At 29.1% G+C, this 13,139-nt stretch overlaps 1 protein-coding gene across 7 annotated transcripts; it reads right to left on the reverse strand.

Annotated features, from left to right (window-relative positions):
- Positions 1–2,311: 2,311 nt before the first annotated feature.
- LOC116402708 (E3 ubiquitin-protein ligase RGLG3-like) lies at positions 2,312–6,203 on the reverse strand. Of its 7 annotated transcripts, none has more exons than XR_004215247.1 (5): positions 5,957–6,203; positions 5,542–5,576; positions 5,375–5,391; positions 3,158–3,567; positions 2,312–2,646 (listed from the first exon to the last, which is right to left on the reverse strand). XR_004215247.1 is itself a non-coding variant. In XM_031882588.1 (4 exons), exons 1-4 carry the CDS (start codon positions 5,604–5,606, stop codon positions 2,626–2,628), a joined length of 276 nt encoding a protein of 91 aa, XP_031738448.1. In that variant the 5' UTR covers positions 5,607–5,655; the 3' UTR covers positions 2,312–2,625. The 7 variants fall into 7 exon arrangements, 1 of the variants encoding a protein (XP_031738448.1); XR_004215246.1 differs by having other exon boundaries at positions 5,375–5,420; XR_004215248.1 differs by lacking the exon at positions 5,375–5,391.
- Between the last annotated feature and the right edge of the window lie 6,936 nt (positions 6,204–13,139).

A 13,139-nucleotide genomic window follows, 5' to 3' on the forward strand; every position in this document is an offset into this window, starting at 1 on the left:
AATCTAGATAATGCTAACGAGTTTAATTTCCACAAAGAATGTTGAAAATATTCATGTGACTTTCTCTCTTTTTCTTTCATTCCTGGCCCCCCCTCCCCCTCCCCCTCCCCCTCCCCCTCCCCCTCCCCTCTATTCTTTGATAGTTCTCTCTCTCATCTTAATTGACTTAGTACCTCACCTCAATTCTACAAAAACTACCACTAATTAGCCATAAATTATTTGAACACATTATATACTACAGTAGCTAACACATGCTTAGACTTATTTGAATCTAGAATTATGCACCTAATGGTTTCCAACCTTTTATTACATTTCTTACAATTGAGTTTTTTTTTTTTTTTACTTGTCTTGAATAGCATAGATTTGATATTGAAAAACAAAATATATGGGGTCCAATACCTATATAAACCTTGGACTTTTCTTATTTGCAAAATATGAAGGTCAAGGTTTTTCTTCTACGTTATTCATAGTTTTAATTATTATTATTGTGCAAATATATATATAACAACAACTATTAGCTGCCTCGAAAAAAAAGGTGAGATTTTTTTGGACTTTACTTTAGGTACAGTGCCTGTGTCAATATGTTATGTAATATGACGTTAGAAAAAGAATGAAAATGATATCTAAAAAAACATGCATTTATGAGTTCAGAGTTCAATTTCTGGGACTTTTATGAGTTTGAGAATCATTTAAGAAGTTTTGTAATGTAAGAAATTATTGTAACAAAAGTTGGAACAATTTATGCATTTCCATCTTCATTCTCTTTATTCCTCATTCCATGCTTCACCAACTGTAATTAATTTCACCGAGTATTTTCAGATTCCTGTTATTAATTAAACACATAGAAACAAAGAGAGAATAAATATTATAAACTTAAAAATCCCCAATTTTTGCAAGCAAAGTGAATACGAGACAATTCAGAGTCCATTGTATCATAGAGCGAAAGTTGGAGATGCAATCACGGGGATTTGGGAAGCGACATAGGCGATTGAGGAGTGGTGGAGGAGATCGGGGCGGATTTATCGATGTGGAATTTGGGTGATGGGGTGTTTGCCTAACTCTTGAACGAAAGGAACTAGAATCGAGCTTGGTTGAAATGGGCTGAAAAATGGATTGAAATTAAGACTCGATAGCTTTGAAAAATGAGTTGAAGAGAAAAAGAAAGATAGTGAAATGAAGAAAGAACTAATTGAAAAGCAACTTGAATTGATAGAAGGTGGAATTTTTCTAGAAGAGGCCATTGATGAAATGGAATAGGAACTGAAAAGGACATAGGAAGAGAAGAAAGTGGAGATGGGTTTGCTTGATGAAGATTCTACTTCATCAACCAACTTAGAGAAAAAAGCATCACTCGAAGAGGAAAGGGAAGAAGAAGACAACGACGACGACGAGGAAGTTGATGACGCTCCACCGTCCAGTTTTGGTTCTATTGCAGCCGATCTAGACCCATCAAAGGACCAGAAGCCAAACAAGCCAAGAGATTCACCATTTAAAACGGTCCCAAGCCTATGTTTAAACAGATTGAACATGTTGCGACAGAGGAGGTTTTGTCGTCCGGTAGATGAGGTTGCGGCGACGCTGAAGTGAAGAGACAAGTACGAGGGACTGTGACGGTGACAGGATCGAGCGTCGTCCGGAGATGGGCTTCTTCGCATTTGGAGGTGGCTTCTTCGTGTGAATGAAGGTTTTTGATTTGGGGGAAAATCTTAATTAACCTTAATTTTCATTTAAATTTAAATTTAATTTATTAAAATTACCAAAATTACACTACTACAAAAACATGCTCTCTTGACGTTTTTAAACTGTCAAGAGAAGGCTCTCTTGACAGTTTTAAAACCGTCGTTGAAGCCAGCGTCAAGAAAGGCAAAGTTCTTGACGGTTGATTAAACGTCAAGAATAGTGAACGTTGACATTTTATAAACATCAAGTATACTTATGTTCATGACGTTTTAGAACCATCAAGACTGGTATTGTTTATGACATTTTAAAACCGTCAAGGATGAACTGATTTATGACATTTTAAACCCGTCAAGAATTTTAATATTCATGACATTTTAAAACTGTCCAGAATGTAATTGTTCTTGACATTTGTCAACCGTCAAAAATGCAATTGTTCATGATAGTTTAAAACCGTTAAGCTTGCAATTGTTCATGACATTTTAAAACCGTCAAGCATTTTTTAATTTTTTTAAAAAAAGAAATTGTAATTGAATTATGCTGTAATGGAAAGATGATTGTCCTGTAATTGTCCAGCAACAGTTTCATAGATATTTGATATTCATCAAATATAGTTTCAAATCTCAAACATATATAAATAAAACCATTCACCATATATATTCAATTCCAAGACTTTACATATACATAATGAAATAGGCTTTACATTAGATTTCATAGATAACATTTTTACAAAGAAACTAAGTGTAGAAAATCTATCGAAATTTTCCGAAGGGACAAATACAAGCAAAATAGAAACTGAACGTGGGTAATATATTTTTACAAAGAAACTAAATACAACAAGGTTATATTGTCATGAATAACAAAATTACAATAAATCTTGTCACTAACCAAACATCAATCACTTGCTTCGTAGCTTCATCACTACAATGGATCGATCAGAAAATAGCTTCAAACACATAAGGCCAGAGTCTGTAAAAATAAAAATATAAAATTAAGTACCAATAAAATCTCCAACACTTGGTGAAATTATAAATGTTCATTAAAATATCAACTAAAAGGTTAAGTTCAAAAAGATAAATTAATTAGGGTATTATTTATTCTTTTCAACATATTCTAAACATATAACAGAGAAAAGTTGACATAAAGAAATGGATTCAGTATACTGACTAAAATAAAATAGCATGCAATGCTTGTGAAATAGTTGAAGCAGCCTAAAAAATCACCATCAAATCAACAAACTTAAAAATTCAAATCAGTGGATAATTAAGGTCAGTTGAATATTGGAAAAATAAACATTAGAAAGATACTTTAACAGCAAAACCTACTGTATGACCAAATAATACGAATATGAAACCATTCAAACATTCATGAGTGTCTTGGCCAAGTAATACGAATATGAAACCATTCAAACATTTTTTATTCCATTAGAAAATATTAGCAAACATTAGCACTGTTAGAAGTTCAAAGGTAGAGAACTTACTGTATGACCACATGCAAAAGCCATGTCCTTTGGGTTTGTGAGGCATATGGGGCAGACCTTGAACAAGAGACATTTAATTAATAATTTATATTAATGAAGTCATGAAACAAAAGAGAAATTTCTTTTGTTTCAGTAGACAAGGCTCTCACAACTTGTTGCCTTAATCAATCTTAAACCCCAGATTTCAACAAAATTTTCCTAGAGTAATTGTAAAGCCACACATGTTTGGTTCTCTCATTCTTAGAAAACTCCATAAATAAAATAAAAGCGAAGTTACCGATTCAGATGAGGAACTATGTTTTTCAGCTTTTGCATTCTCCAAAATTTGGTTTGCAACTGCATTGTCATAATTGATGACTTCAGGAGGAGGAGGAAGTGGCCCTGCACTTTTTCCATATACAGATTCTCTCCTGCATAATAGTTAGTGTGTTATTTTTCCAAACCCAAAACAGAAATTGTTACGAAATCAACAAATAAAGAAAGCGAGAAAGTGCAAACAATAAAGATCAACATAGCTATATCCACGGGCTGAGGAAGATAGTAGTTTTATTAAGCTATTAACAGAGAAAATATGAGATAATACAAATTACATAAACATCAATAGGGTTAGAGAGTTTTTATGACAACTATTTGAACCTTAGGCCTAAAATCTTAAATAACACATAACACAATCACAATGTAGGCTAATTTACTTGGTTAATCAGAATGCCAAATAACAAAAACACTACATTTCAACCGTTCAATTAAAGTTGAAAATCCTGGCTTACTTTGAATTTGGCATTTCAACAATAAAGATATAACAACCTACTTGTGCATTTCAACCTAGTTTATTCCAGGTTTCGAACTTACCTATAGCACCAAAAATATATATATATAATAGTGAATAACTGTGTAAAAGAAGGAACAATAATTGAAAACAATGTAAATACCTAAAGATCATTAAAATTGCAGAAGATATCGAGCTCACATTTCATGTCTTTATTATTATTTTGCAGTTGAAGGATTGAGAATTTTACTCATATACTACTTAACAAAACCATGTCTTTTTTAATTCCTATACTCACAATGTAAATCTTTTTGCGGCAAGGTATAGAGCAGACCAAATCTTATGAATTTAGGATATTGACAGGCAATGAATCATAAACTTTTATGTAGTCATTGATATCACCTTCTCCTAGCAGTAAGGTTACTGTTCTTTGCTAAAAAACCAAGAAACGAACAAACATGAATGTCATGTAGTCTCAACAAAAATCCTCTGCACCAAATAAAATACCTCTTATTCCACTTTATCCTCAGTAACAAAGGTCCTACCCATCAACTACTCAAACAACATCCATAATGAGTTTAAATCAATAAGATCATGTGCCTTAGTACCTATTTATTCTTCACAAAGGCCTGAGAGGATGTAACATTCAGGTTTTTCCTTCAACCTATTCCATAAGTCCATCCACCTTGAAGGCCAAGAACATTCATATATCAATTAAGTTCAAAACTACAAGCACCCTTTTACAACGCTTTTGAGCTCCCATAGAAATCATCAAATCATTTTTCTACTACAACTAAGAAATGATACGAGAGAGTTCACAAGATGTAATCCAAATGACCAATTACATATTATATACACTTCTCTTAAACAGACGAGTCTTGTTTCTTTACATCCACTAATATCACATTTAATCCTAAGAATCTTGTTATCTATCAAACAAACTCTAACCCAACAATCCAAGACATCATGAGGCAATATGACATCAAGAACCAAGTCAAAATTGAACTAACGTTACACTCACATCCCAATTGCAAAACTTTCCATCGAAAACTGACAAAGAAATATCCTCGATTGAGATTTCGATTCATGTGTACAATGAAGACAAAGGAAAATTCGGACAAGAGAAAAGGGATAAGACAAATAAACAAATTGACTTCTAAGTAATGAGAAACAAGAAAACAAAAATAATGAAAAATAAAAAAGATGCTCAATTAACACCTTTTGTAAGCACAACTTATATTTACAACTTTTACTTGAATAGGATTTGTTTATGTTGTACTAGTGTGTCCTTGAATTCTAAAAATATAGCAACCCATGTTCACTAAGGAAAACAAAAATACATAAATACATCAAAATATCAATAAGTTGAGTCACAATCAAAAATACATTTGAAAAATGGAAACTCTAAGTTGAAGAGAAAGATCAATTTCTTTAAGAGAGAAGAAAAATACCTCACAGTGGCCATGAGCTGTAGAGTAATGGCCATTTTGCCATGAGCTGTAGAGTAATGGCCATTTTGATAGGTTTGTTTGATTATGGATATTGAAGTAGAATGGAAGTTAAATTTCATCAACCCAACATCATAAACAAAAATATATCAATATAGTAAACAAAATACCTTTCGTTTAATGGATACTGAAAGATGACTCCACCCTGAAAAATTGTACAGGAAAAAAATTGCATGATATAAAAATTGAATGCAAAAAATATATGGACAAAACCATGGAAAACAAAAGAGAATTTTCGAACGAGAACCGATCCAACCTAAAGTAAAGTAGTAAGAAAACAACGCATCAATTTTTAACAAGAGGCGTTTTGGATGAATTCTTATGATTTCTACTTTCTTTTTCTGATTGTTTTTCATCATCTGAATTTAATTCCTCATCAATTGGAAAGCCTCTAAACCCAGAAAAAGGGTCAACAAAATATTTATAAAAAAAAAAAAAAACTCATCCCTTCTTGCTCTGCTCCTTCTATTAGTCAATCTAGCCACTAGAACAAATCACCCTAAATTGGATTTGAAATGAAATTACCCGATCTCCATCAAGGGGGGTTTCACCCTAGCCAATGCGAAGCTCCAATGCCTTGACGCCAGCCGAGTTCGAGAGGTCGAAGAAATCCGATGGACGGATTTGGAAGGAGCGACAATAAGAGAGCAGAGATGGAGATGATGATTGAGAGGAACCAAAAGAGAGATGGAGATGAAAATTGAGAGTGTAGCAGAGATGGAGATGGCGATTGAGAGGAACCAAAAGAGAGATGGAGATGAAAATTGAGAGTGTAGCCAAGAGAGATGGAGATGCGAATTGAAAAGGCAACGACTGAGACGACGATTGAGAGTGCAGCGGCTGAGACGACAAGTTCTGCATCTTCGTGCGTTTTGATTAAGGGAAGGAACGTGTTTTCATCCTAGGGTTTTAGAAAAGAGAAAATGGACTTAATTGAAACGACGTCGTTTTAGTACTAAATTCTTGGCGTTTTAAACGTCAAGGATTTTTTTTATAAATTTCTTGACATTTTTTAAAACGTCAAGGATTTTTTTATAAATTTCTTGACGTTTTTAAAACGTCGAGTAAAATTTTAAATTCTTGACGTTTAAGAAACGTCAAGCATGTCGAACTCATACGCTTTTTCTGATAGATATTTCTCGATGTTTTAAAAACGTCAAGAAAAAATTTATTTCTTCTTGACGTTTAATAAACGTCAAGAATGATGTTTCAGAAAAATTCTTGACGCTTTTTATTAAAAATGAAATCTTTCTTGACGTTTTTTGAAAAAAACGTCAAGAAAGGAAAACAACGACCGTCAAGAAAGCCCATTTTTCTAGTAGTGAATTATTTCACGTATCTTCTATGACATCAAATAACTGTCGCAAAAAGTGTAATCCGAAACTTTTTGTTTTTTTCCACCAAAAACGCGTATTTTCACATTTTGTGACAGTTTTTTTTTCCTCACTTCCATTTTTTGATGTAAAGAACTGTGGTAGTAGATAGTTTTTGTTGTAGTGTATCCAAGATTATATGCTCTATCTTCAAAACAAAATGGCTCCCTAAGAGGCATGTGGAATTTTGATTGCAAAGTATGAGATATTCATAACATAAGACCTTTGAGGGATAGAGAAGCTTTTATAGTGGAGAAATATACAAATAAACCTTCCTTCCCTTCATGATAATAATCAAATAAATTTACCCTATTTGAAAGTCAAATAGCACTGATTCATTTTCGAGTGTGCCTACTAACCCATCATATCTATTTTAATAAAAAAAATTTAAACATTTACATTTTGGTTAGATCTTTTTATTTATAGTATAATTTTTTCATCAAATTAAATGCTTGCATTTTAAATGATTTTTTTTTCATATTTAAACACTTTAAAAGTTAATCCAAAAACACCTTAAATCTTGTTTGAGTTGATGTTGATTTTTTAGCTTTTAGATTTTCAAAATTAATATCTATCTATTGGTTTCTTTATTTTCTTCATCTATTGTTTTTTAATGTTGTTTTCATAAAAGGTTTGAAAGCTTTTTTTAAAAAAAAAACTTTTTTAAAACTTGTTTTTTTTTTTTTTTTGGTCTTTTGAACTTGTAGCCCTAACTTAAATTTTTTACTTATAAAAGATGAAAGCAAATAAATAGAAAATTAATGGGATTTAGCTAAACTATCAAAGTAGTCATTAGGAAACATTAAACTTATAGTTTTCAGTATTAGCATAGTTTTTTAAAACTCACCCTTCAACCAACTTGGATTATGATTCAACTATTACATACTTCTCTTTTATTATCATTATTACTATTATTATTAAAAAAAGTGCATATACTCACATCTCACCAAAGAAAACTCACGTGAAATCTAATAATTGATGTAACAAAAAAAGAATGTGAAAAGTATGTAACAATATAAGGATATGAAAAAAGAAAGTTGGAATAAAATAAGAGTTGGGAGTTGGATAAAATTGCCAATAAAATCGGCTATTTCACACCATCTGATTGGAATATCTGATTGGTTTCCATGGGCCATTACCCCTTGGGAGTAAATATATTGTTATCAATATTTATTTTTGAGAAAGAGGATTTTTATGGCAACATATATTGTTTAAAACGTGGTTTATCTTTAAATTACCCATGTCTTTAATCGCAAATTAGACACCGACTCTCAATTCTTAATCCTCTTGAATCTGAGTTTCAACATTTGAGACTACTTGGGATTTCTTTGACTGTTGACTACTCAACCTAATTTCTCTTTCTCAAAATTGTTTATCATCACAATTTTAAGGGAAGGATATTGACTCTTTTTATAGTGCTTAAAAATCTATCCATTTTTTTTTTCTTTAACTTTTTCATTTGTAACATTTAACACATTCTTTTTTGGATAGTTTCAAAAGCAAAATCATTTTTGTATTCTCCATTTACCTATCCATATGAATTTTAAAATATAAATTTATAGCTCCAACAAGGTTGATGTTCATTGGTATGTTCCATTGATAATTATAAATAATATAAAAATGGTATAACAATTTTATACTTTATTAAATTCTTACAAGTTCACAACTGTCCTAACAGTGTGCTCCATAACAAAAATTCTATATCTTTTATGTAAACTAAAAAGCCAATCTAAATTCTACCCTTACAATTTTCGCATCAAATTGGCTCACTTAATTAAAATTAAAATTTTTATTTTGTATTTGAGAAATATATTTGTTTTCTTCTAATTTTTGGTTGGGGTGGTTCCGAAAAGGTTAAATTAATTTGTTAAAATCTTTATAAAACTTTCATGAAGCTTAATTACTTAAATGCCCATAATTTTGAACTCCCTTCAACATCTCTTCTTATTTTATATCTCCAACCTTTTTTCTATATTTATAAAAGAGACATTTTTAAATATAGCAAAATGAACCAAAAAAAATATATTTGTAAAATATAGGTGCAGTTCAGCTAAGTTTATGATCTACAACTTCTACAAATTTTGAAAACCTTACGTTACAAACTTTCAATTTAACGGATTGAAGTTGAACATAATGACTAATTTAATTTTGATAAAGTAACTTATTTCAATCTAATTATAATTACAATAGTTAACTTTTCAAAGAGTAATATTGTATTATTGATGTATAGAAAATAATAATAGAAAAAAAAATAGTAAAACTTTAAGAATATTATTGATGAATATCGTGTTTTATGAGTCCGTTAATGAGAATCTGAATTTCTTGCTTCGTAGGAAATAGTTTTTTCTTCATGTAATGTTCATCAAGATATCATTTTTTATGGGTTTTGTCCATGATCTTATCCTAAATCCAAAATTATAATTTTTTTATGGGTAATGCCCGTCAAGATATCATTTTTCTTTATGGACCTTGTCCATGATTTTTTTTTCTTTTTTTTTTTGTCCATCAAGAAACCCTAGATCCATCAAGAAAATTTTAAACACATCAAGAAATTCAAAATAAATATATTATTTTTTTTGATAATGGCCATTGCAAATGAAGAAAATTCATTCCTTGATAGGCCTTTCCATCAAGAAAGTCTATTTAACTTGATGAGCATTGTCAGTCAACTAATATATTATATTTAATGTTTATTGTCCATCGAGAAATAGTTTTGTTGATAGTCGTTTTCTTGACGTTTGTGGACTATCAACAAAACTAAGGGAACTTTGCCCATCAAGAAAATAAAAATTCCACATATTTTTACGTTTTTTTTTATCGTATTTCTTCAATAAAATAAGAAGATTTTTCTTGACGTACATGACCTTCAAGATAAACATTATATCAAGAAAAATATTTTTCTTGATGATCATTTGCCATGATCATCAAAAAATCAAACTTTGTGTCGGTCAAGAAAAACCAAATTTGTAGTAGTGAGTATAAATCTATATTTTTAGACAGATTCTAGGAAAAAAAAAGTAAAACATAATTTTTTTTTCAAACATTAATTAAGGAAGAAAATTAAATATTAATTTAATATTAATTAGGGAGGAAGAGTGTCAAACGTCTACAATCTTATTTTTGAAGTACAACTTGAGGAAGAGATTTGAATATGGAATCTTATGTCCATTTACTTATCGGTGCCTGTTGAGTTAAATTCATGTTGATTAAAGAAATTTATCTATGATTTTGACGCTTATACATTTTGTGTTGCTACTACATTTTAAGTGTTGCATAGACAATTAATTGACAAGTGGTAGCATGGGTCATACCTTTATCAACATACTAAAAACATTGGGATAGTTGCAAATTTAGCAATTAAATTCAAAATAATTAAGTATATAACAACATTTTTAAAAAATTGCAAATATAACAAAATTTGTCAAATTCTATCAATGATATAGTCTATCACCGATAGACCATGTTGTAAAAATTGGTCTATCACCAATAGATCATACCAGTCTATCAGTGATACAAGTCTATCAGCGATAGTTTTGCTATATTCGCAATTTTTTTAAAATGTTGTTATATCCTTAATTATTATTCCTTAAATGGTCGTCCATTACAATTACTCAAAAACATTTTCTAACTTAAAAAAAATTGAAGGACCGTATGGGGAAGGAAAGTAAAAGAAGTCATTTTCTTGTTTGGCCGATTAAGGAGAGGGAAAATACTACCATTCATCCCTTTATTACTTCTCTTTCCTCATTTATTATCCCACTTTTTCCACTTAATTCTTTCATTTCCCAATATAATTCTTTCATTTCCCGATATAATCCTTTTTTTTTTTCATTCTTCTCTTTATTCATTTATTTATTATTCTGTTCGAATCAATCCTCTTATTTCTTCTCTTTTCCAAACAAATTAGTCCCCATCTCTTCTTATTCATTCTCTTTGTGCCAAACGAATTAATCATCTTCTTTAGTATGTTGCTTATCGTTCTCATGAAGAAAAAATATTAAAAATGAAAGAAAAAATAAAAACAACATAATACATTTTTTTTATTGTATAGAATTGATGATACAAACTTAAAATACAAATTTCTTTTTGTATTCTATTTACTGTACAATTTGAAAAAACATATTTTACATAATTGAAAAATATATATAATTTGTTTGTATTGTGTATTGTGTGTATGATCCAAATTGTTTTTTTATACAAAATCGATTTAAAAATTAATACATATTTGTTGTGTATTGGAAACATTATTTTAATACAAATTTTCGTCGTTTTGGAAAATAGTACAAACAAAATAAATAAGTTTAGATAAATGCAAAAAAAAAATTAATACAATTTTTGTTTGTCTTTGGTTTATGGAAAACGTTCCATAAGCATGTCTTACACATGGAAAAAAAATTGTAATTCAAATTCTTTCTCATATGGGGTTGCTTTAGAAAAAAAAATATTTGTCATAAATTTAAAAAAAAACATATTTTTTTAATGTATTGGATTTACGAATCAAATTGAACTACAAATTGAAGACAAATGAAAAATTAAATAATACAATTTCTGTGTGAATTGAATTTATGGTATAAATTTCATAAACATATTTTACACAAACCAAAAGAAATTAATACATTTTATTTTGTGTACTTGATTTAATGTTAAAAAAGAAAGAAAAAACTACTGTACAAATGGAAAAAATATATATTTTTGAAAGTATATTAGATGTACGTTACAAGTAAAAAAAATATTTATACAAAATCAACAAAAGAAAATCAATACAAATGTTTTGTGAACGCTTGGATTACGGTACAACCTAACTAAAAAATGAATTTAAATACAATTTTTTGTTGTCGAGGTTTTACTATACGAACAATTTACACAAATGCAAAAAATATTAGCACATTTTTCATTTTGTATTGGATTGATGAAAAAAAAATAATTATGTATTTTTTCTCATATTAGGGTTAACGTACAAATAAAAGAATTACACAAATAAAAAAAGAAAATACAATTTTCTAGTCATAATCCTTCCCCAAATAATCCTTCTCCAACACAAGGATTATAATAATTAATCCTCTATAATTCTTTCATTAATCCTTTCTAATCATTGTGTGAAACGGGATTAAAATAATGGTCTACGTCCCTTTCCTTTCATCTTTCCCCCAAAGGATCATTATAACATTGGAGATCCATTCCCATATGTATTCCACACATTTGTGAAGCAAAAAAATCGATGTGGCTATCATTTAATAAAATAAAACAAAATAAAAGAGTGGCTATAATCATCTCACAACCAAAAAAAAAAGCCATTTCAAATACGACATAATCGTTCCTACCTACCTACGATGATCAATAGTCATTAATAAAAGTTTATTCGAATTTATTTATTATAAAATCTAAAATTTTATTATTATCAATAAATATTATAAAATGTTATTGTTTGTAAATATTTTTATTATTTTACCGTATTTAAAAATAAACTGAAAATTAAGTTTTATTTGTTTATTTATTTAATAACCATTTTAGTTTCCGTAATTAGATTTTGGTATTCCATTTGTTAAAAAAACAAGTCATGTACGTCCAATAACTTTTCTTCTATTTTGGATTTTTGCTTTTAAAAACAGAAAACCAAGCCCATTTGAGAACTATATTAAGGTTTTTTTTTTATCGTTAGAAAGTGAGAGAGATGAAATATTTTAGAAAGGTAGAATGTGTAAATACATGTATATAAAAATTTAAACACATGGTTGCAAATGTTTTAGACAAAAAAAAAAAGTAAAATATGGTAAATTTAGAGGCATGAAAAAATATTTATGTAGAGAAAAAAAAATTAGAAGATGTGTTTTAGAGAACATAATAGTTAAGAAATAAAAGTTTGAGGGAAAGATAAAAATTATAGAGGGGAAAAAAAGAGAGAATAGGTTGCAAGAAAAAATTTAAAGAGAAGAAAATTCTTAAAGAGAAAAGTTAGGTGGATATTTATTTATTAGAGAGAAATTTTAGAGATAAATTAGTCAGTTTTTGAAAGAAAAAATAGTTAATTTTTTTAGACTCAGATATACGACTAGAAAGGATTAATGAAAGTTAAATAATTAAACATGAGCAGTGGAGATAATATATATATATATATATATATCTTAAAAAATAAATAATAAAAATTAAAAAAATTAAATGATATGAAAGTAGGAAAATGATAAAATATAGCAAATTTAATAAAATATTTACAACATGTAACAAAATTTTCAGATTTTATCAATAATAAATATTGATAGACATTGAAATGCTTTTATTAGTGACATTAATAGATAGTAATAAAAGTGTATCAATTTCTATCGTGAGTTTTCTTAGTT

Source organism: Cucumis sativus, chromosome 1 (assembly GCF_000004075.3).
Source record: "Cucumis sativus cultivar 9930 chromosome 1, Cucumber_9930_V3, whole genome shotgun sequence".
NCBI lineage: Eukaryota > Viridiplantae > Streptophyta > Magnoliopsida > Cucurbitales > Cucurbitaceae > Cucumis > Cucumis sativus.